Below are 24,245 nucleotides of genomic sequence, written 5' to 3'. Positions count from 1 at the left end.
TGCATGCTGTTTTCCTTCCTGAAATACTCTTCACTCCCCACTACACCCCACTTCCTGTGCCTCTTGACCTAGCTTATTCCTCTCTCTCCTCTGGTTTTCAGCTCAAGTGTCACTTCATTTTGGAAACCTTTCCAGCCTCCCCACCCCTTGGTCAGGTACTCCAGCAACAGGATCTCATATCACCTTGTACTTTCCTTGGTAGGCACTTTCCACAACTGCAATGTTATAATTGTTTGATCAATTTTATTAATAATTGGCTCTTCTAGTAGGCACTAGGCTCCATGAGGTCAGGAACCTTGTCTGATTCTGCTCCCTATATTCTAGAAATGTAGAGAGGAAACTCAACTCCCTTTGGGGAGAAGGTGAGGAGGGAGGTAAAGGATTTTATGTTTCAATTTATATCTGTTTTACTTTTTTTTTTTTTTACCATGTGTATATATTTTAATATTAATCTTAAAATAAGTAATAGAATGGGGGGGGCGGTATTTTCTTGGAATGGTTTGGTTTCAGGGCCAGAATTAGAAACTTTTGAAAATTTCAGAAGTTGAATTTAAAAAATTTATTGATTTATAGTAATTTATTTTCTGGAATTACCTAAGAGGAGCCCACAACAGTTATAATTTTAGGAGTCCTTCTCAGTGGAATTGAAACTTTTCTTGGGGTACTTCAAAGAGGTAGAATCTCAGTTAGAGAGAAATGTTGAAGAATGCTGCCAGCCCACTGTCTGTGAAATTCTACTAGAATAACAAAAATAACCCTCCACCTTAAGCACTAATGTTATTTTTCTCTTTACTATATTTTCTAATTACTCCGTAATAAATATGCACTACAATAAGAAAAGGTAAAGTAAAAAGAGAGTTAATAACACCTATTCTAACATTTTTTTTCTATCAAATCCTTTGAAAAGCAATACATATAGATAGTAGCAAATGAAGGATGAGTCAGGAAGATAATAGTGAAACTACATAATTTACCTAATCTTCCAAGTAGAGAGGTATGTGCTTCTCAGAGTTCTGGTGTTACTAGTCATATAAAATCACAGTTCCAGGGAACAATAGGGAAGGACTTAGAATTTGCACTCAGTAGAAATATGGCCACTTCCTTTCATGAAAAGGAAAGTTTAATGTCAAAGCACCTTCTGGCCTCAGACCAGTAGCTCTGGTTAGAGGCAGCGAAATGAAAGGAACTGAGAACACCCCAGCACATCCGGGGCTGCACTCTAAACTGGAATGCTCAGGACTATGGGATAAAAAATCCAAGACCATTCTAAAGCCAAGGCTTTTGCTGACTCTTGAAGTTGGAAGGAAACTAGGGGGTCAGTATTCTAGTGTAAACTGTCCCAATTTAGAAATGTCTTCCATCACATCCCCGCCAGATACTCATCCAGCACCACTGTAAACACTTAGAGCTCAAAGAACACAAGTCAAACAACTAGCATTAATAATAAACACTTAAACTCTTTAACAAGTTAATACGGAGGAGCATTTAAAAATTGGAAGTTGGAGGACTACCTGGGAGCGCTCAAACCAGAGAAAAGGACTCCAAGAATTCAGTAAAATTATGTCTTCCTTTGCTTTTCCTGTTGTACTGAATTTCTTCAATATCAATTGAGTATGTGTAGTCTCTGGAGGGAAAACAAATTTAAATGCCTCTTACTTTTGTTTATACTTTTTCTTCATCAAAGTTTCCTCCCAACTAATTAGCCTTTGTTTCCTAAATATAAAACATTTAATATACTAAAGCATTAAATAGCTTTAAAGTAAAAACTTTAATTCAACTTGAATTAGGAAGTCTTTGAGATATATATCAGGTTGGTGACCACATAGTCACAGCTGGTAAAGTGAGTCATTTGGGTACCATCTCTGATTTCCCCAAGACGTTATTCAGCCTTACTCCATTTATTTCCTTTCTTTCTTAACAATTCTATCCTCTACACCTCTCACTGCCTAATTTGGATCTAAGTTAGAAATTGTAGCAATTACAGTTTAAGAATTTTGCCTAAATGAAGAGAAAATGACTGCACTCAAGACACTAATTAAATGAATTGGTCCCATAAGTAAGAAGACACAAATCTGGGGATATAAGTAATGAATTAAACCATACACGCTGTTGCTACAACTCTTCCCAAGCATCTTGAGAGAGAAAGCCAGAAATTTCACCTCCAGAAATCAGGTTGTTGCCATCACCATATAAAATCAGGCCAACAGAAAGGTGTTTTCGGGCACTAAACAACTGGTTTTGCTGGTGGTGGCTTCTGTTGTTGAATCATCAGGAAAAGTTAGACAACATGTGGGTGTAAACTGTAGCCGTCAAAACAGGCAGAAACCCAAAGGAAAAAGGTTGAGTATGTTTATCTCCTGCTTGTCAGCAGAGCAGCCTGTAGTTATTTTGAAGTAATTTTGAAAGTTCAAGCAAAAAGAATAAGTCTTTTAAAGGAGTTGCAGGTATTGCCACTTTATTAGGAAGTCTTGGAAACCCCAAAGTTTAGGAGTGGGGCACATGGACCCAAAGAAAATGCTTTTGAGTGTGTATGAGAAGAAAATGGACTTGAATCCATAAGAACTGTGACATGTTTTCACTTTCTGTTATTCGAGAAAGATCTGTGACAAAGGTGTCACATGAATTTAATAATAGAAAAAGAGCCTATGAAAGACAACTTAACATTTGAGGGTGTGATGGCTAAAGAGAAAGAGGCCTTCTCTCCACCATTCCTAAGCATTACCTCATTTTGCCCTAAGGTGGCTCAAATGTATCCATCGAAGCAGAGGAACAGTCTGAATATGGGGTGCACACCCACCAACACTGCTGCTTATTAATTTTGGACCTGTGAAGACAAAGCCACGTCTTCAATTTGAATATGGAAAAGCTGAAGACAGCAGGCTCTTCCTTAGGTTTCTCGATTCTATCCCTTGCAACAGGGAGACATGACACCATTTACTGAGGGCCTAAATGTGTCAGGCACTCTTCTAGGCCATCATATGCACTGTGTCACAAAATCTCCTAGACAATTTGGTGGGGCCGGTATTAACCCCACTTAATTTTTTACAAACGAGGAGACACCCTCAGAGTGGTTAAATGACTTGCCCAACACCAGCCAGTGGGTGGAGAGCAAAGATCAGAACGCAACCCCATCGGACCCCGAGGTCAGGCTCTTGGTTGCACGGAAATGCCTAGAAAAACTGAGAGTCGTTGGCTGCCCCTCGGGGTTGCAGGAAGATGTCCGCAGCCTGTCCCTCGCTTTCCTCACTGCTTAAAAGCATTTCTTAGCTAAATGTGGTTTCTAAATGAGCAGCATCAGCCTCAGCATATCCTGGGAGCATCTTAGACGTGCAGAAACTCAGGCCTCGCCTCAGACCAACTGAGCCAGAATCTGCCCTCTGAAGTTTGACTGATCACCTTTCTCACTGGTACATCTATTACAGGCCTTTAATAGTGTGCTAATTATCCTGTGGCAAAGTGCAACTCCGAGAAACTATTTCTGTGCCCTTCTTCAAATCTTTGACTTTTAAAGGATTCCTTGTAACTGAAAAAGGGGTGTCACTTCTAATTGACTCCTTGCCAGAATGGAAATCTCCAATAAACCAGCAGGAGGAAGAAACAAGGGAGATATTTAAAAAGGTTTTGCAGATAAGCCTGGCCAGCTGCATTTACTAGCACCTGTGTAGTACAAGGTAATGCTAAAAATTAACACCTAAGAAGATTAGTGGATTGTAGAAGGAAGATTCCCATTGGGTAAAAGGTCATTTACTCACAAATCTCTTCAGTTCAAGGGAGCCTAAAACAGTCCTTGGGGAGGGGCCTCATAGTGGAAGTGACAGTCTATAATATACATCATGCCTGGAGTCCAAGTCTCCATTCCACAAAGAAAAAACTAACTTCCCTCACAAATACGCTTTGCCTTTCCCAGGGTGGTTTTCATTGACTCGCTCTGACACAATGGGCTGTGTTCCTTCTGGTTTATTTTTGCTCCTAGGCACTCCACCAAACCTCATGATTCTTCTAAATGTAGGAAGAGAGATATTTTATCTTATGTATAGTCAGCTGATAGAGAGGGAGGTATCCTTTCAGGCTCCCAAGCACCAGAAGAGCATAGCCTCCCTTCTGGCTGGGGAGCCCATCATCTGGATATTCTATCTTCTGTGTCATGATGTTATTTAATTTCTAAAAACATCCCAAGTCTGGAGTCTGATGGGCTGGCCAAGTCTGGCCCCATTTGTGCTGCTCTGAGGCCTGTCAAGGGCTTGCTTGTATATGTGCCAGGAGATGTGGTAAATAATTGCTGAACATTACAAGTGACTTAACCTCTTTGAGACTTAGTTTCCTTATCTGTAAAACAACAAAGACCAGGTGGGAGAAGATTACCTCTAGGGTGATCTGAAAGCTGGTGGACTTTGATCCTGTATGTTGGTAGGTCTGGCCTGCAACAGCCAAGGAGAGTTATGTCTATGTGTCACAGATTTCCACCAGGGAGTGCTGGTAGGAGGCAGCCCCTTAACTCTGTTCTCAGGCTTTGGCTTTGTTGCCTTTTGACTCTGTAATACCACACCCGAAAGTACATCTCGACGAAATTCCCAGAGGGTCAAGTGTTCACCACAAATTCACAAGGGAATGGACAAATGGTTTATGGCACATCCAGCTGATGGACTATGATTCATATGGCAAAAATATTCTGAGGAACTGTCAATGACATACAGAATATGTTTGAGCCCACTGTGAAAGAATTTTAATCTAAACTGAAACTGGAGGATATTAAATGGAGAATCTCATAATGTGCCCTCAGAAAAATGAAACTTAAAAACCAAGAGACTAATTTCCTATAAATATCTGATTTATAAAAGACAGAGACTTCTCCTGGCCAATGAACACTCACCAAGAATCCCTCCTCGTCTTCAAGCCAATGAACTTACTGCTTGGGCTCTGGCTGAACTAACCCCTCTTTACACTCCTTGTCCATGAATACAGCCCCCTTAATCCCAGTCTCCCGCTATACCATCAACAGACTCACTTGTAGCTTGCTATAGCATGAATTTCCCAAATTGCAATTACTCTGCTATTCCCAAATAAATAGCAATTTCTGGTTATTTGAGCTTGCTTCAGTTTACCTCCTTAGGTTGACATCGTTATATGATATATGAAAAACAGGAAAAAACCATATGTGTAGAAACTCCAACTAGTCTTGACATAAAATTATATTACGATATGAAAGATCTGAATTTTATTTATATATTTATAAACCTGTCTACTTTGTTTCTATATTTATAAAAGATCAGAAAATAGAATTATAGTTGATTTTCCCCTTCTTTACCTTTTTCTGTATTTTCTACATTTTCTACAATTATCAGAAGTATTTATTATTTTTATAAAGAAAAAGAAAACAAAAGTGTTCTTTCTTTTTTGGAAGAAGTATTAAAACAATACATAGTTAGTCCTTCTTATTTATCTACAAGAGCTCTAAGGTAGGTAACAGACACTATGCTAGACATCTTATACTCATTGGATTTAATTGTCATGGCCATCACAGGTAATCAACATTGTCCTGCATTGTCTAGATATAGATGATGGAATCTGAGCCCTGTTCTTTCCTGTTTCTTGCAAATGCTGTTGTCTCAGTTTTCTGCTGAGTGTCGATGGCATCATCTTTTGCCCAGACTTGTGCTGACTCTACAGGGAGAGGGTGACCTCATTTACTCTGAGTACAGTTAGAGAACAAGGATGAGAATTGCCAATGGCGAAGGCTTCAATTTGCTCTTGCTCCACAGCCAGTAGCTATAGCTGGATTTTTTGCCAGGCAAACAGACCTTGTAAGGCAAAAATGGTCTTTCAAAAAAACGTACTCTATATTTTAAATGAAGAATGCATGGCTTGTTTATAAATCTGACTTTGACTCATGTAGCAGATGTTGTCAGTGCCCCACCCATATGTCATTTGCTTACCTGGAGGACTTTCTATTTAAGGCCATTCTCTAACCTTGGGGGTAGGGTTGTTCAGTCCCCTCTAAAGGACAGGCCAGAAGTGTTAGACAGTTAATGTCCAGGAGCAACTTCAATCATTGAGGGATGGGAATTGGACAGTTTTAAGGCATGTTATAGCAGACACTCAGAGTCCTCAGCAGGATTAAGCCCCAATTGCCTACAAGAGAAACCTGCTAATCAACATCTGCTTTACTGGCTCCCCACCCTTCCCTTCTCCCTTACTCATGCCCTCATTGTAGTCCTGAATAAACGAATTGCACCAAATTTGTCTCAGGGTCTCCTTTCGGGGGAATCCAAACTAACAGAACCTCACTTCTTATGTACCTGACAATGTTCTTGGGCCATTTGGAACAAAAGATAGCACCTTTACACCCTACCCCAAAACCAAGGTGGTATTAGGGATGTTAAGTTCATTAACTACATAGGCCATAAAGCATGAAGGTGCCCTAAATTCTAGTGGTTTGAAACTCTCTAAGTTGAGTATGTTTAGCACCACTTAAAACCCTTCATGCCAGTAAGCAGTGAATTGTTTCCTGTTACTACAAAGAAAGAACTCATTCTGGACACTGGTGCAAAAGAAAAGACAGAACTCACTTCATTCCCCTAAAGCTATAAAGATATTTCCCCCCAGGCAAGCATGAGCTTTTAAATTATTGTGCCCTAAAAATAACATTCTCACTCCAGAACAGGTTATAAAAACTTAAATGGTGGGTTATTTTCATCCACCTCCAGAGCAGCTGCTCAGGAACTCTGAATGCTGGAGAGGATTATGCAATGACTTACTGCTGTCTTCAGCTTGGCAAAGCAAATCAAATCATTGCTCTATGATGGGCTTCCAAGGTAATATAATAGGACATTTGAGGCTGTATGCAGGGAGAGAAGGAAAAGGATGAAGAGTGGAAAAGATAGAGAGGAGTGGAAGTCTGGATTACATGCAAGGCCTGTCTGTGCTCTGTTTACCTTCACGAGCCTCCTACCCTTTCTGCCAGCACCATGCTCAGGAAGGCCTTAATCCCCTCTGCCTTGTTCTTCCTGTCTGTGATTTTCCCCATGCTACCTTCACAATTAATCCCTGACCTAAATGCCATCACTGACCTAAAGTTAACTACTACCTACTACTGTCAATCATTAACCTAGAGTTGACCACTAACCTAAAGAGTTTACCGTTGACCTTGAGTCGATCACTGACAGGTATGTGGAGAACACAAAGACTTTAGAATTATCTACTCAAGTGGAATCAAACACCACCAGCTTCGTGAAAGAAGTCACTGAGGCCATAGTCTATTACAATTCAATTCACAGAGTTTTTTTTTTTAATGAAGATTATGTAGATTTGCTGCTGTTTATATAACTAGAACACCAAATCAGCCTAGCACCTGACAGGAAGCCAGGAGTCCTTCTCAATGCTTGTTTAAAATGAAGCAACATCTCCATTAGCTGTGACCATCTCTCTGCAAACTGCCACTTTCTAAGAAGATTCTGAGCTCCTGAACGAGCCCGCCATTACAGTATAGCAGACTGCATAATTATAGAAAACTAGTGAGAACGTGTGATGTACCCAGTTAAGGAGAAAGTACTGCTACCTTCACAATTAATCCCTGACCTAAATGCCATCACTGACCTAAAGTTAACCACTACCTACTACTGTCAATCATTAACCTAGAGTTGACCACTAACCTAAAGAGTTTACCGTTGACCTTGAGTCGATCACTGACAGGTATGTGGAGAACACAAAGACTTTAGAATTATCTACTCAAGTGGAATCAAACACCACAAGCTTTGTGAAAGAAGTCACTGAGGCCATAGTCTATTACAATTCAATTCACAGAGTTTTTTTTTAATGAAGATTATGTAGATTTGCTGCTGTTTATATAACTAGAACACCAAATCAGCCTAGCACCTGACAGGAAGCCAGGAGTCCTTCTCAATGCTTGTTTAAAATGAAGCAACATCTCCATTAGCTGTGACCATCTCTCTGCAAACTGCCACTTTCTAAGAAGATTCTGAGCTCCTGAACGAGCCCACCATTACAGTATAGCAGACTGCATAATTATAGAAAACTAGTGAGAACGTGTGATGTACCCAGTTAAGGAGAAAGTACAGAGTGGAGGGAATTGTATACAGAGGAAAGGCATCTCTTAACCATTTCCCATTTAATATGGGCTCAATAAATGTTCATTTGAACTTAAAAAAAAAAAAAAGGGTCTGGATGGAACTAGGGCTTTGTGAGGCCTAAGAATATTTTCCAAACTACAATGATGTATGACAATTAACATTTGTATTTCGCCCTTATGAACAAGCCACCAAAGAGATAATTTAAAGGTTTTATTTTTTCTCATGCCCCTCAGATCACAAACAATCTGATTTCAAGGAAGGCCAAAGAATTAGCAAACTCAAAACTTGAAAAGAGAAATTTTGGGGGAAAATTTGGGGGAAAAATTTGGGGAGAATCATGTCTTTTGACAGTGTGTACTGCACATGTAGAACATGCAAATCAGATGGTTGTCAATGAAAACCCAACCATCACTTAGGGGTTTTCTTACCCTTAAACGTTTAGAAAACTTGGGTTGAATTCTCCTTCCTGAGGTCAGGCAGCTCCAGAGCCTCTCTAGGATTTCAGACTCTACTTCTTCATGCTTGTTTGGATCCTGGTCTCAGTGGTTACAGGGCAGCTTCAGTTCTACTGTCCTTGAATCATGTCTGGATATAAAACTCCACCTCCCTAGTAGTTCCTGCAAAAATATCAATGAGACCAAGCATGTGATTGTTTTCTATTTTTACTAAAGACACATTTTTACTAAAGATACATAAGGGGAATCATACCACAGATTATGCAGCCATCCACCCTCTCATAAGGTCCCTACCAGGTCCTCAGGTCATACCTCTTTAAAAAATTTTTACACTCTCAATACACAGAACTTCAGGCGGGCAGTTCCCCAGCTTTCGCTGATTCTCTCAAGAGGAACAAGCACATCAAGCCGTCTGTTTCTCTAGCTTTTCAGCCACCTTTTCTCTTAGAATTCTGATAAATTCAAATTTCTCTATCTTGTTATAGTAAGGAAAATGGTGAGCTAAGATAACCTGATTGCCATTACCTCACAAGAAAATCTACTTATAGATTAGCTATTGGAATGAATAAAATAGTTCAGCAAAATTGGTGGATATAGGATTGACATACAAATATTAATAGCATGCCAATACACCAGCAACCAACAATTACATAACTTTATTTACTATTACTTACTAACAAATAATAATAATAAATAAATGAATTAGAATATATTTACAAAGATTTGATTTAGACTATTTGCGAAAAATATAGGGTATCTAGTGATGAGTCTAACAGAAGATGTCCAATAGAACAATCTAACTGTTCCTCTGAAACTGAAAGAAAGTGAATTAAATAAACTGTGGTTTATTCATACAATAGAATTCTATATAGCAATTAAAATGAATGATCCAAGATCCACCTATGTTTCTATATGGCTCAAACTTGAAAATATAATATTGAGTGAAAAAAACAATTTGCAAACTGTACACATCATATATAATTCACATAAACATTTAAAACATAGAAAACAATTGAATGTATGAACATATATCTACATAGAATAAAATTCATCTATATTTAAGACAGAGACTACCATTAAAAAAGAAAAAATTTAAAAGGGATGGGAGTAGGCTTTCTTTAAAAATTCCGAAAGGAAAAGACTTTCTATGGTGATATTGCATTATTTTTATATAATGTTTATATTATTAATGTATATTAATGTATTGATAGTCTATTACATTTTTGTATTAATATATTTGAAATATTTTATAATTAGAAATTGAAGTGGAAATTTTATATGGATTCAGAAAAGATTTCAATAATATTGACAAGCCTGTCATATTCTTCAATAATTTTTTTCTTTTTGCTCTAAACATGTCTGTTTTGAAATGTCCAAGAGGTTAGCCCTTAGCAGGAAGTTAGAGAGACTAACCAAATGTAGGAAAATAACAGACAAAACTCCTTGATTGAAGTTTTATGGTGAAAGAAAGGTCAAATTAGATGTGCAATACTTTGCCCTCAATTTGAGAGCTTTTTAGGTAATCATGAGACAAGGCAAGTCACTTAACACTCCTGACCCTCAGTTTTCATATCTAGTGGCTGAACTATGAAGTCCCTTCTAGCTATAGTGTTTTATGAGATCTTTGAATTCTAAGCTCTTTGTGAGAGCTTAGAACTCAGTTCGGTTTGCTAGGAGCGGCCTGCTTCTGGCAAAAGTTACAAACAGTCTCTTTTTGTTAGATGGAGAAAATGAAGTGGGGAAGGCTCGGAATACAGAGGACAATGTGGAGAGAAAATCGACACCTAGACTTGGCAGACAAATTAGGAACCGGCTGGAGTAGTGAAAGGAGGGATGCTGAGAACGTCAGCCCCGCTGATAAGACAATGATTGCTCTGCCCTCTTTGACAACAGCAATGTTTAGGGAACAAGTATATCTACCTTGTATTTAATTGTTGGGCTATTTTGAATTCTACTTTACATGTATATCTCATCACCTGTAGTAAAAATTGGTAGTAATTTAAATATATACTATAAATTCTATAGTTGCGTTATTGTTTGAAATGATTAGTAGAATGGCATCATGGTTATGTTTTTTTTAAGTAAAAGAGTCCTTATTTTTTAAAAGATATCTACTGAAATATTTATGGATGAAATCACACCATGTCTTGGATTTGCTTTAAGATAATTCAGAGATGAAGAGAGGGGGTGGGAGTCAAACTAAAATAAGATTGGCCATGTGCTCTTAATTACTAAAGTTGAGTGATGGGTACGTGGGGTTTATTATATCTTCTCTCTACTATGATGTGGGCTTAAAATTTTCCATACTAAAAAATGCAAAAGTAATGCTAGTAAAATAAAATGCTTCATGAGCTAGTTTCTTTTCTCGGTTAACTGTACTTGCTGAAATTCTGCCCCCTCTGCCTTAAGCCCTACAACTTGCCTGGGGCATTTCCCCAATTTATTCCCACAGTGTCTAGTATGAACTGATTTGCTTGCCAGGCAATGATAAACTTATAAGTCAATGTTGAAGTTGATTTCATGATGACAGAATTCTAAGGAATTTTCAAAGAAAATTGGAATTCTTGTCTTTTTCAGGAAGGGAAACTATCAGTCTCCCATAATGGATGGACCAGTAAATCATTTCTTTTAGGGAAACTGAACTTAGATTTGTTAAGCACCCACAATATGTCAGGTACTGTTTGAGTACACTATTTATTGAACAAAAATTGATTTGATTAGGAATAAATATTATTATCTCTATCTTAGAGTTGAGGAAGCTTGACCTTGCCAAGGTCATGTCGCTAACATGGATTGGAGCCAGGATTTCAGTCCACGGGTGGATAAATCCAAAGCCTGTATTTTTCTACTTCATAACCTTGGTGTGTGGTCCAGCAGTATGAAAACACACCTGGAAGCTTTAGAGATGCCCCATCTCCAGTCCTACTAAATTAGAATCAGCATTTTAACAAGGACCCATGGAATTTATGTGTACATTTAAAGCATTTAAACACTGAGAAACCTTGCTATACTAAACATTTTATAAATTTATCTCAAATAGGAATAACAATAAACCTTTCTGCTAACATTTATTGAGTCCTTACTATATATCAGATTTTATTTGTTTATTTACTCCTCATAACTCTCTTAAGAGCTGAAGAAACTAACTTAGGCTCCAGTTAAATAACTCTAAGGTCACAAAGTTAATAAGTGGCAGAGTCTAGATTTGAACTCAGATTGGTCTGATTCTGGACCCATTACCCTAGGTACCTCACTCCAAACACTAAATCCAAACATTTTATTTCATCTAAATAAAGCAAATTAGCTGTCTATATCACTCAATTGATCATTAACACTGTTTAATCCAATACTTATTTTTGATAATGTGGACAGAGTCTCAAATGTCAGACTTAACATATTGCTGCTATTTAAAACAAAATTTTAACCCAAGAGATCATATAGCCAATATACTTCTTAGAACCAGTGTAGCCAAATAAAAATATATCAGGGTGAAAATTATATCAGGTTTTCTGGCTAGTCCTCACTTATCAAAGGGTGAACTGAAATAGGAGCTCGACTCCTCAAAACAATCCTGAGATGTATTGAGGAAGGATCAGAAAGGACATTTTGCTTCTCGGTTTCACTTTTACATTACCTGGCTACTCTAACCTTATGTAGTAAAAGGTTTAGGATCATTAGAATCTCCTTATACACCTTCAAATAAACAACTCTTTAATTTTACACGGTATAAAATAACTGATTTGTTTTGCTTATAAGAAATTTCCCACTGGATAACTCCTTCGTCCTCTTTCATATGTGAGAGTAAAAAAGAAACATACGTAATGTTTCTGTTGGTGCAGAATATAATAGTTTATAATTCTAGGCTTACTTTAGGTAAAAGCAGTAAGAAACTGTAATTAAGTCTAAAGTAGACTAAATTGTTATAAATATTAAATCACCTGCAGCTACAAAAGACAGTACACTTCTAAAAGTACCAAGAAATTTCATATTTTTTCCATTTTGCCTCACACAGAGACCCAAAAGCAGAAATCTTAATGACCTTTATGACCGAGTGTTGGCAGATCTCAATCTATAAAATCAGTTATTGGACATTGTCTCTTTTAGGAAGTAAGGAGGGTGGCAGAGTTTAACACTGGAAATCTAAGAAGAAAGCTGCATTAAAATCACTATTTTTTTTAAAAAAGGTAATGGACTTGAACTTGTATTTGATTACAAGGAAATAAGATCCTCCATAAATATATGTAATAAATATTCAGCTAACAATACATTAACCAGTGAATCCTTTTCTTTCTTTTCAGTGGTAAAGAACAGATTAAAACAATGATGACACTAAGCATTCTAAAAATCCTATTTACTCTGTATTTAAAAATGTGTAAGTAGATAATTAAAACACTTAGATAAGGAATAAATAGTCTTCTAGCCTAAAGATAGTCTCTCTGTTTTCCCTGTGCATTTCACTGGTTGTCTACTTAAGCTGTGAATGTGAATTGATTTATAGGTTGTTACCCTTTCATTCATCACCTATTTTCCAGGAATGAATTATAGTGTGATGAGAAGCTCAGTCTGAAATGAAAAGACAATTCTAATTATTACCTCATCCAGGAATTTAAAAAATATTCAGGAGGGACTATTTTTCAATGATACATTTCTAAGCAAATAAATCTTTTTTCTTTGTAAAATTTAATCCCAAAGTATGCTTACACACAAACACATATGCATACACAGGTATTGATTTTTTTAAGAAGCCCGGGAGTGGATTTCATTTTAGACCTACAAATAGAAGAGATTCTTTTTCTAGTGTTTTCTAGGAAGGGGGAAAAAATGTACCAAAAAAAGCCTGTTGCTTTCTTCTGCCAGGTATGTCTTTTCTCTCTCTCTCAATCTCTCTCTCTCTCTCTCTCTCTCTCTCTCTCTCTCTCTCTCTCTCTCTTCACAAGCATCATATTAATTAGAGGGCCATCAGCTTGCTCAGCCCAGAGAAAGAGCTGCCACCAAGGACTTTCTAGAAGCCAGGGACCTGCTCCCTGTGCCCACTTCAGGAATCCGGGTCTGCAGGGCATAAGTTGAGTCCTGCCTGCTCAAAGTACTTGTGACAGGCAGTTGTGAGTACAGCCATAAGCACTGAAGTCGACCTTGGAATCTCCGCTAGTGTCCAGGTCCTTCAGCAGCCTGTCTGCAATATTCTTGTCCTTTCCACTCTGCAGGAAGCCGGGAGCTCTTTCTCCACAAGTACCTTCAGCTTCCCCTTAGTCAGCATCTGCTTGTGGCCCTGGATACCCAAGTACCTGGCAAAGATGTTGATGATCATATTCATGACCATCTCCAGCTTTGCGATGATGCTGGATTTGGACCCACGTTCTTCCTGGCTGCTGGTGTTGCTGAGGAAATGCCTTTTTTCCCCCTATCTAAGAAAATGAAGTTCTGTAAGGGCTCGCTTGATCAAAATTCTAGATGAGGAGTAGGAGAGAGATTAGGTCTGTAATTAAAGGGAGTAGCGACTGAAATTAGATATCTATCATTTCATTCATTCTAAGGAGGCACTTAGAATAAGATAAACAGGACTATAGGGAACACTGAGAGTCTGTTTTCTCTCTAATTGGATCCCTGGATCTCCTGTGGGGAGACATTGTAAGCAAGGACTCTGCCAATCCTAACCTTACAGTTTTATCTCAAATGTCAAGGATGTTAGTGCTGGCCCCCGCCACACACACAATTCAATGTATCATGTATGAGAGAGAGCTGTTTAACCTCTGAAGTTCTTTCCTACACCATTTTATTATTTACTCATAAAGTCAAATGTTAATGGTCCACTCATCTCCTTATTTCCTTTTTCTTTTGGTTTTGGTTTTTCAGTGGGCATTTATATCAACTATGATTGCCAGCATTTGGCACAGTGGGTGAAGTAAATCTTATTTGAAAATCTGTTGGAGGCAGCCTGTGGGAACTGGTACAACAGGAAGCAGCTCGAAGGGTGGCTGCCTTGTCCCAGTTCTCAAACAGAGGGAGGCATCCCCAACAGAAAAGGGAAGTGGCCTGTATTCCCCACCTCAGCCCTACAGAAGATTCTCCTCCTAAACCAGTTTTCTGCAGAGCTCTTGCACCTGCCAAATGATTGCTTTTCTTCAGATAAAGAAATACCCAACTGTGGCCTTCATGAAGCTCATGAGTAAGCAGAGGATGATGGTCAACTGAGAGAGATGTATAACTCCCAGGAGATGGAAAGCTGGAGAGGGGAAGGGCTGTCTTTCTTCTGCCTAGTGTTCCATTTCCCACTTCCAGGCCCCAAGGCTCAGCTGAATTAGAAACAAAGCTGAAAAAGACCTTTGGGGTACCCCTGCCCCGGGAGCATCCTAATCAGATCTAACCACTTCTCCATATAACAACTGGGGATTATTACTGATGAACCCAAGGAAGCCCAGAGCCTCCATTAAGATAAATCTGTATTCTTATAATGTATTAAAGTAGCAGGAGAATGAGTAATACATTTTAGAAGGATTTATTTCAAAAAATAGTTAAAATATTGTAAACAAGAGCTCCTGCTTTCAGGTGTTGGAGTGAAGAATTTTTTTGTACCCATTTCTTCTCTTAAAACACACACACACACACACACCACACACACACACAATCATCTTCATCATCATCACCATCATCATCATTCTGAAGTTTTAGAACCCTGGTGATAAGAAGTAAATCTGTTCATTCATTCATACCTTTAACAAAACATTACTGAATGTCTGCTATGTCCCAGGCACAAAGTGCTTGGAGTACATTAGTGAGGACTTCACAGAGCTTAAGTTCTAATAAATAATTGTATACTATGTTAGAAGATAATAAATATTACAGGAAATAATAAGGCAAGCAAAAAGAATCTGGAATTCTAGGGATGAAGCTTCAAGTGGTAGTATTAAATAGGGTGGTCGGGATAGACCTCATGGAGAAGCTGGGAACTGAGCCAAGACATTGCAGGAGGAGAGGGAGTTAGCCAAGTGGCTATCTGGAAAAAGATATTGGCTTGGACAGTTCCTTACTGCCTTCAAGGAACAGCAAACAGCTAAAACAAAGGGATACACAATATGTTTAAGAAACAGCGGTGAGACCAGTGAGGCTGGATGGGAGAAATTGAGGGAGAGAGTGGAGCAGAAAAGTTCAGAGAGGCAGTGAAGCCAGATACTGTACAGCCTTGTGGGTCTTTGTAAGAATTTGGCTTTTTACTGATTAAAAAGAGGAGCCACTGTAGGTTTTAGGTAGAAGAGTGACATGATCTGGCTTATACTTTAAAAAAATTCTTCTGGTTGCCATGTTGAAGTGCCTTTTACAGTAATTTAGGAAAGACAGCTCAGGCCAAGGTGGTACCAGTGGATGAATGATAAAAAGTTGGATTGTGGGTATATTTTGAAGGTAGACACAGGATTCCCAATGGATTCAATGTGGGGTATGAGAGAAATAGAGAAGTCAAGAAGAAAGACTTAGGCAACCCATGAGTTGCCACCTAGTGGGAAAGGCCGTGAGTAGAGCAGCTTTTGCAGGGAAAAGTCAGTTCATTGCGAAGCACCCTGAGTTTGAGGTGTGCTATTAGACATCCCTGTGGAAATATGGAATTAGCGGCTGGATTTATTAATCTGGATTTCCAAATGGAGCTCTTTGCAAGAGAGATAAATTTGGGAGTTTTTATCATATGGATGGAATTTGATAGAACTGGATGAGATCACCAAGGGAGTAAGTATAGATAGAGAAGAGGAACAAAGACTGAGCTCTGGAGTCCTCCAACTTTAATTGTTCAGGAAAAATGAGGAAATGGTGAAGTAGACTGCGAAGAAGCAGCTAGTGAGGCAGGGGTAAAAAAATAAATAAATAAAAGACAACATGGTGACAAGGAAATCATGTAAAGGATATCCAGACCTGATTAACTATATCATGTGCTGCTGATAGGTGAAGAAAGACAAGGATGGAGAATTTATCATTAAATTTAGCAACAAAGAGGTCACTGATGACAAGGATTAGAGCAGAACCTGTGGAGTCATAGGGGTAAAAGTCTGACTGAAGGCAAGGGGGAAGAGGTATTGAAGATAGCCAATAAAGACAACTATTTTCAAGAGCTTTGCTGTTAAAAGGAGGAAAGAAATGTAGCAGTAGCTGGGGAAGGAGTAGGGTTAAGGGAAATTTCTTTTTTTTGAAGATAGGAGAATTAATAGCATATTTTTATGCTAATGGAAATGATCCAGTGGAGATCAATAAATGATTAGAGAAAAGGGGGGAAGAATTGTTGGAGCAATATCTTTTGAGTTGAGGAGAGGAGATAAAATCTAGTGCGTAAGTGGAGAGATTGCTTTAATGTTAAGAGTATGGATTATTCTATGATAATTGGCAGGATAATTGGTATGAAAGCACAGATACTGAAATGGGGGTAAATGTGTTAGTGGAAATCTGTGGAAGTCCTGAAGGCCTCCAAGGAGGAAAAAAAAACCCACATACACACACAACAAAGGATTAGGAATCAGAATGGCTTTGGATTTGTCATTGGCAACACTAAAATACAGGAGACAAGGGGTAGAGTAAGGCCTTTAAAAACCTACGGGAAGATACTTTGCAACATAAGAATTCTATACCCACCCACACTATAACTAAATGAATATAGACTAAATGCACGTTCAGACATACAAGGTGTACTGATATCATCTGTTTGCCTCTTCAGATCCACTCTACACCCTTCTCTAGCCTTTCTGCTCAGGGAGGTAGACCTGCATGGACTCTTTCACTTGAGTTCTTTTGCCCTCTGGCTTCTGGTTGGGTTTGGCCAATGTGAGACACTAGCAAGATATCAGGGGACAGAAGGAAAGAGGTCAGTCCTGTGTTCCTTCACTGAAAGCCACAGATCTTGTTGGGCAACTCTTTCCTATAGCTGCAGCTCTCTTTGGATTCTAGTAAACATTCCTTCCTCTTTCCCCTTCAGGCCTAAATCTTCCTGCTGTTGTGAGCTCCATACAATGTTCACACCATTATAAATAGTTCCTTCAATAAGTTTTCATCTAGAATCCCCTTAATAATGCCATTTTTTTTTTTTTTTCCGGCTAGACCTTGCCTGGATATGCAGGTCTCTAAAAATATGGCCAATACCTTTTCTCATAAAACTATTGGAGGAACTTCTCTGCTAAATAAGAAAAAAAGAAACGGACGACAGAGGAATGAGGCAAAGGGAACAACATGAAAGGAGATCCCAAGATGACACCTGTGTATTAGGTATACAGAACCACCGATTTAAGTTGGCACAGGCTAGAAAGTTCTTAAAGACGTCTTGAAGATGAAACTGTTAGACTATCTAATGAGGAATTTTACACAACTGGGATAAAAATTTGAGACTGAATTAGAGTTAAGGAAATAAAAATCTAAGGAAATGAAAACCAGACAGTTAATTTTAGTTTTAACAAAAAGTTGAGCCAGTAAGAAAGGTAACAATAACAGGAAAATAGCTCAACTGTAAACGGCATTTATGCAACAAAAATTTCAAGGAACTGCTAAATTCTTTCCTTTTATAGATGTCCTTATAATACATATTCTCTATTTTTGTTATGCAGAGATTGCCATAGAAAGTATTTATCTTAACAGCATCTAAAGCTACCAAAACTTTTATTCTAATTTGATTTAACCTGGGCCTTTTAATACAGTGGAAAGTTAAAATCTCAGTTTCTACCTCTGAGCATGAGACCTGGGATAAATTACTTAATTTCAGAACCCTTACAAAGTATGGGTATTGCAAATCACACCACGTAGAGTGCCTGGCACATAGTAGGCACTCATAAATGACCACTCTTGTCAGCAATCTTAATGAAATAATGCTGGATAGAGATATTATAAAACCACAAGGAATACAACTTTGACCTCAATGTAAACGGGTAGTTAGGCACCTAGAAGTGATGAGGCATTGGAAGCCTGATCCTATTATAAAATTAATACTTCCCAGACTAAGTGAATATTATATGGAACTGACAACTCTGTATATAAACAAAACTAAGGAAAAAATGCTGAGGAAAAAAGATGAAAAAAGATGACTGAAGGGACAAAGTACAGAGAGTCAATCAACTCTTGGAGGGACCAAATGCAGTATATAAGTTCTCCTTTACAGTAGTGATTTAAAGTCCTAGATTCCTCTGGAAGTCCCTGTCCTGCTTGTCAACATAGAAAGTCTGGGATCCCAAGACAAGGTTCTGCCACCTTTCCTAATCATACAAAAAAAAAAAATGAAGCGTTTTAGCTGCATGATTTCTTTGCGCCCATCAAGTCCAGGGGTTGGTCAGATATTAATGGTTTGAAAGCTAAAGGAAAACATCAGCTATTAATAATAAACATGTATCGAACACTTAAGATGTGTCCGTCCCTGTTCTAAGCCATCTTACCTGAATCATCTCATTTAATCTTCATAACAATTCTATGTCCTTTTATCCCCATCTTATCTATAAGTTAAGTGAGACTCAGAGAGGTTAACGAAATTGCCTAAGGTTACATAGCCAGTAAACTGATAGAGCTGAGTCTAAATTCAGATTTACCAGTCTCCAAAGCCTTTTAGGCTTCTAACCGCAATGTTAATGTATAGCAAAGTCTTTAGCTGTGGATTTTCTCACTAGCCTGACAGCGTTAATGACATCACATATGAGCAAGCGAGGTTCAGATAAGAGATGATTGCCATAATGGACAAAAGCCAGACCATTTTAAGCAACTGCTCTTGCAAGGTGTAATAAGATAGAGACTTAAAACCGTCAGCTTTCTGGACATTGAGCTCAGACATTCAAACATACTTAACCAATAACGTTCTGACAGCAAAGGGGTTATTTTAGGTTATAAAATAACCTCCATTTGTGTATCCCAGTACCCACTGCACCTGCCATCTTAAGTGTTGAATATATGTCTGTTGATTGGATGGATGACTCACCTAGTGGGCCTTTTCAAATCTCATTCGGAGCATCTCATACAAAAGTCCAGAGCATTAAAGCAAGCCACATCAACACCTTTTTCTCACGCAGCAGCTTAAGGAGTGGGAGAACCTGCCTCTGATGTGGGACAAAGATTTGAGAAACACGTCGCCACCTGAGAATGCAAAACGCAAGCCCAGAAATCGGGGGCTACAGTAACACTGCAGACCGGGATGCACAACGGCCTCTTTTGCAACGGAGATGTCTATTTCCATCTAGGCGCCTGTGAAGCGCCGTTGTAGGCGGGAGACCGGCGCTCAGACTGAACGGTGGGATTGCAATGACAGTGCAAGAATTCCCAGCCGGCTGCGGGGTATGCGGACCCGACAGAAGAGTGGGAGGGAGCACTCTTCACTTGACACACCCCAACCCGCCCTGCTGCAGCCCAAGGCTGTGGGTGGAGCAGTGGGAAGCGATTCAACACGCTGAGCGCTACAGAACTGGGGTTGCAGCACATCGGCCTACCATGCCGCCGGCGCAAGCGCACCCCATCCGCGCCCGCCAGCCTGTGGCGCACGCGCAGTTCCTCCTCTCTCCCTCCGTCAGTCCCTGCAGGGCCCGGGGCTACGCCCCCGCAGACCCCGCCCCGCTCCCGTGCGCCGAACGCTCCATATCCGGGTTCCCGCTGCTGCTGCCGCCGCCGCCTCGCTCATTCAGCTTTGCCGGGAGTGGTGTGATTCCCGACCAAGATGGCGGCCGTGGGGCGAGTCAGCTCCTTCGGCTCCTCTCCGCCGGGATTAGTTTCGACTTACACGGGCGGCCCCTTGGCCAACGAGCTAACGTCGGGCAACGGCGGCGCTGCAGCAGGCGACGACGAGGACGGGCAGAACCTTTGGTAACGACCCCATCCCTCCCTAGATCCCCGCAGGCACTCCCGGCCCTGCGGACGCCTCGGGATCCCGTGCCCGCCGGAGCTCGGCGCCGGGCCCAGGCCACCGGGTTTTCGGCAGCCCCCGCCCAGGCGCGCCGAAGCCATGTCCATCCCTCCCGCGCTGCGGCCCCGGTCCCTGGCCCCCGGCCTCAGCGTGCGCCTTGCTCCCCGTTAGGTCCTGCATCCTCAGCGAGGTCTCCACCCGCTCGCGCTCCAAGCTCCCCGCGGGGAAGAACGTACTGCTGTTGGGTAAGTGTCCCCTGCCTCGCCCCGCCCCGCCTGGCCTCCACTCCCGCCGGGGTCCGGGTCCGCCTGCCGGCTCGCCCGCTCGCTTTGTGCGGACTGAGGGCCCTGACCCCGCCCCGCCTTCTGACCTGTCGCTGACAGCTGGGCGAGACGGGGAACCGGGATCCCTGCCCCAGGACCTGCAGGGACCCGCCCTTCCCAGAGCCCTTTCTCCTCCGCTGGATGTGGGGAGGACCTGACAGCCTCCCCTGGCAAGGACAGAATTCGATAGCCCATCTGAGGGATTCTAGTGGCTTGGGGTTTACTTAGAAAATAAGGACGATTTTTCTTTCATAACAAAAATTGGTAGCAGGAGGCTTTTCGCGAGAGCTCTAGTGCAAATGGTATGCCATTAATATTTAATAGCCGACTCTTTGTATAATTGACAGAGAATCTAGAAATGAGACCTGGTAGTCGTGATAAATGTTTTTATTTGATTCGGCTTTTTTGCGTACAAAGGGCTCGTGTTGCAGCTGCCTTTTTAACTGTCACATATTCTGAAATTTGTAAAGGGCAGTAGGATACCTTCCTAGTTAAGCCCCTTCGGCCTAATGTATGTAATGAGGAGAATGGTCCAGTGTCTCAGTTCTCCTGATCTATATCCCCTCTGCTCTCTGGAAGTTATACATTTTGTTAATTGATTCTAGGAATGAGAGTAGAGGACAGCAAGGGAGAACAATTCACAGGTTCATAATTTTTGTGGGCTTAGCTCCGGAGGCATTTACAGAAGTTTTTTTATTCTTTAAATGTGAGATGTTGCAGTTTGGCTTATACGATGATGGTTAAATTTTAAAACTTTGGCATTTGTGTCTCGACTATTTTTGTTATGTACATGTAAGCATAAGAAAGAAAAAGTCAAATCTACTTGACAAGATCTGCTTTTAATAGGCATGTTTAGGTAAAAACAAATTACTTATTTTTCATGAACTGCTGCCAATCTAAATGTGATTCGTGCCATTCTTTAAAGTCACATGGAGCTACTTGAAAATACTTTTATACCTTTGTTTTTAATGTGATTGAAAGTACCTACTGCAGATTAACCTGGATTCAGTCGTGGCTCTATCACATACTAGCTTGATGATCTTGAGCAAATTCCTTGACATCTATTATATTATAGAAATAATAATGCCTAGCTTCTAGAATTATGGGGAGGACTGAATGAGATGTTTGTAAAGTGATAACACCATAGTGACTTTTTTATGATGGATTTGTCTTAACTGGATTAGAAAATATTTGATCAGAACTCTCTTTAAAAATTGAATTAGCGCCTATGTAAGTGATACTTATAGGGCAAAGATAGATTAGGATCCAAAAGCAAAAAAATTTTAGAAAATCTTTGAAATTTATTAATTTAAACAAATTAGTATTAATTACTATACTAAAATGGACAAGACAATGTGACCTTATTGAAATGAATTATATTTTAATTACTCCAAGTTAAGGCTTTTCAGGAATTGCCATTGTAAAGATAAGATTCCTTAATTTTGTTTTTATTTTATAAATTCCTCTCAATTATTCCTGTGCATTAAATATTAGGTGGTTCTATTTCTAGTGAAATAAAAGTGACAGTTTTGTTAATTTCTCGATGTATCTAATTTGCACTAAGGTTGCACCATGCTTTTTTTTTAACCTGCTTTGACACTGGGTCCGTTCACGTGACAGTGTACCTACCATGAGGCCCCAGGATCTTCCATCCCTCCATAGTAAAATAGATTAAATTTCCTTTTTTATGAGCTTAATATTCATAAAGCTCCATGTAGTATCAAGTTACATGAGCTTGAAATTAAAGTTTTTTATATGAGTACTGTTGGAATTTTCATCAAAGTCCTTTTTAGCTTTGGAAGAAGCAAATAACAGATTTTTATACTGATTGCATAAATAGGATTAATTTTCCAGAAAGGTCTAAATATTTCTTAAGGATATCTAACCATCACGTATTATGGCAGCATTCAGTCTGTGCTGGTTGAGGGAATAAATATATAAATAGAGATTGTGGTTTTCTTTGTTATGAGTTTGAAGCTGCTAGGCAGGAGGATGCTTAGCCTTAATATGCCTTTCATGAATTATGGTAATCTCTGGAGTTCCATATTTAAAAAAAAAACAAATATGAGACTTTAACAAGGTTTTACATTTCCAGAAATAACCTAGAATAGGAATGATCACAGCTTAATATACCTCAGACACAAATTGCAGTTTAACCTTAGCTTGCTGCATGTCTTCCCCACCCATTGCCTACGGGAGAAAAGGGCCAGGACTAGCAATGTGTCAGCCACTCTCAAAGCATTTTCATATAAATCTTAGTTTACCTCCTCTTCCCCCTCCCGTCACCCAAATGTAGGAGATAGATGCTAGCACCAATTTTTGGATGAGATAAATTTTTTAGACCTTATAAGTGAGTTTTTCAGGGTCACGCAGCTATAAAGATGCTGTGTTCTGTGACTCTGGCATGTTCTTCCAACTTGATAGAAGTTCCTGTAAGAGGGAAAATGCCGTGTACTCTTCCTACTGCATAATTTTTTTTAAAAAGCTACCTTTGAGTGAAAGTACTAGTAATTATTTTAAAATAAAATCCAAATACTTGTTAGTGGTGTCTCTTAAAAAGCTACATCCTAGAATTCTGTGTTTAAGTAATCATTTATCTGCTTAGGCCTGAACTTTCATGAAACCCAGAAACACTATGACATTAGTGTTTACCCATTCTCTTTCTTGAAACAGTTTGAGAATGAGCTTCAGCAAAGGTTTTTAATATTAAAGGCAAAAACTTCTTGTGCATGTTTGTGTGTGTGTATGTGTGTGTGTGTGTGCGCGTGCGCGCGTTTGTGTATTTTAAATAGGATTTAACTCATGGATTGTTCCTTTAGGAACTATTTTTTTTCTTAAGCTTTATATTTAATCAATTTTTACTACAGTGATATTTGAATAGCTGCTTTTAAGGGCACTTTCTCTATATCTTGGTTACTTTCCCATGTTTCGATAAGAAAACTCCTAAGAATAATAATAACAAGAACAACTAATATTTATAGAAAATTTACATGTACCAGCCATTGTAAGATCGTTTATGTACTGCATTTATCCCTTAAACATCAGGAAACGGACACAGAGCTGTTAAGTAAATTGCTGTAGGGTTACACAGCCAGAAAGAGTCAATGTTAGAATTCTAAATTGTACAGCCTGGCCCCAGAGTCAGTATTCTTAACCTGTCCACTGGACTGTCTGCCTAGAGGAAAAAAGCTTTCTTAGTAGGAAAATTAAGAAGGTATTTAGCAATTATTAAGAAATTTTATCTGATTCTCCTAATGTATCTGTTTCATTACAGAACTCATCGATTTAGAGTAATTAATTGTCTACTAAGATACTTATGTAAACGTGGCCCCCAGTACAGTGCCTGGCTTATAGATAGGACATCAGTATAACTTTCTTATTTGAGGTATGAATTAATGAAAGCTAGTTGGCTCTTTGCTAAGTCTTATAAGCCTCATTTTTCTCATCTGTAAATTAAGATATTTGGATTTAGTGATCACCAAAGTCTTGTCTGATCTGGCAGTCTATAATTTTTTTAAATTCTAAAGCTTGTGAGTTATTA

General features: G+C 39.4%; 1 protein-coding gene and 1 pseudogene across 1 annotated transcript in view; one reads left to right on the top strand and one right to left on the bottom strand.

The window, feature by feature from the left end:
- Positions 1–13,577: 13,577 nt before the first annotated feature.
- Positions 13,578–19,721, bottom strand: LOC102882858 (annotated as a pseudogene).
- A 376-nt stretch (positions 19,722–20,097) lies between these two features.
- Positions 20,098–24,245, top strand: part of DYNC1LI1 (dynein cytoplasmic 1 light intermediate chain 1) — a 29,920-nt gene continuing 25,772 nt past the window's right edge. The window contains 2 exon segments of the mRNA XM_006905721.3: positions 20,098–20,341; positions 20,553–20,626. Coding sequence (XP_006905783.1) covers positions 20,196–20,341; positions 20,553–20,626 — 220 coding nt within the window. The 5' untranslated portion in view covers positions 20,098–20,195.

Source organism: Pteropus alecto, unplaced genomic scaffold (genome assembly GCF_000325575.1).
Source record: "Pteropus alecto unplaced genomic scaffold, ASM32557v1 scaffold10, whole genome shotgun sequence".
NCBI lineage: Eukaryota > Metazoa > Chordata > Mammalia > Chiroptera > Pteropodidae > Pteropus > Pteropus alecto.
Note: the sequence above shows the minus strand (reverse complement) of the source record. Positions and strands in the feature narration are given on the sequence as shown.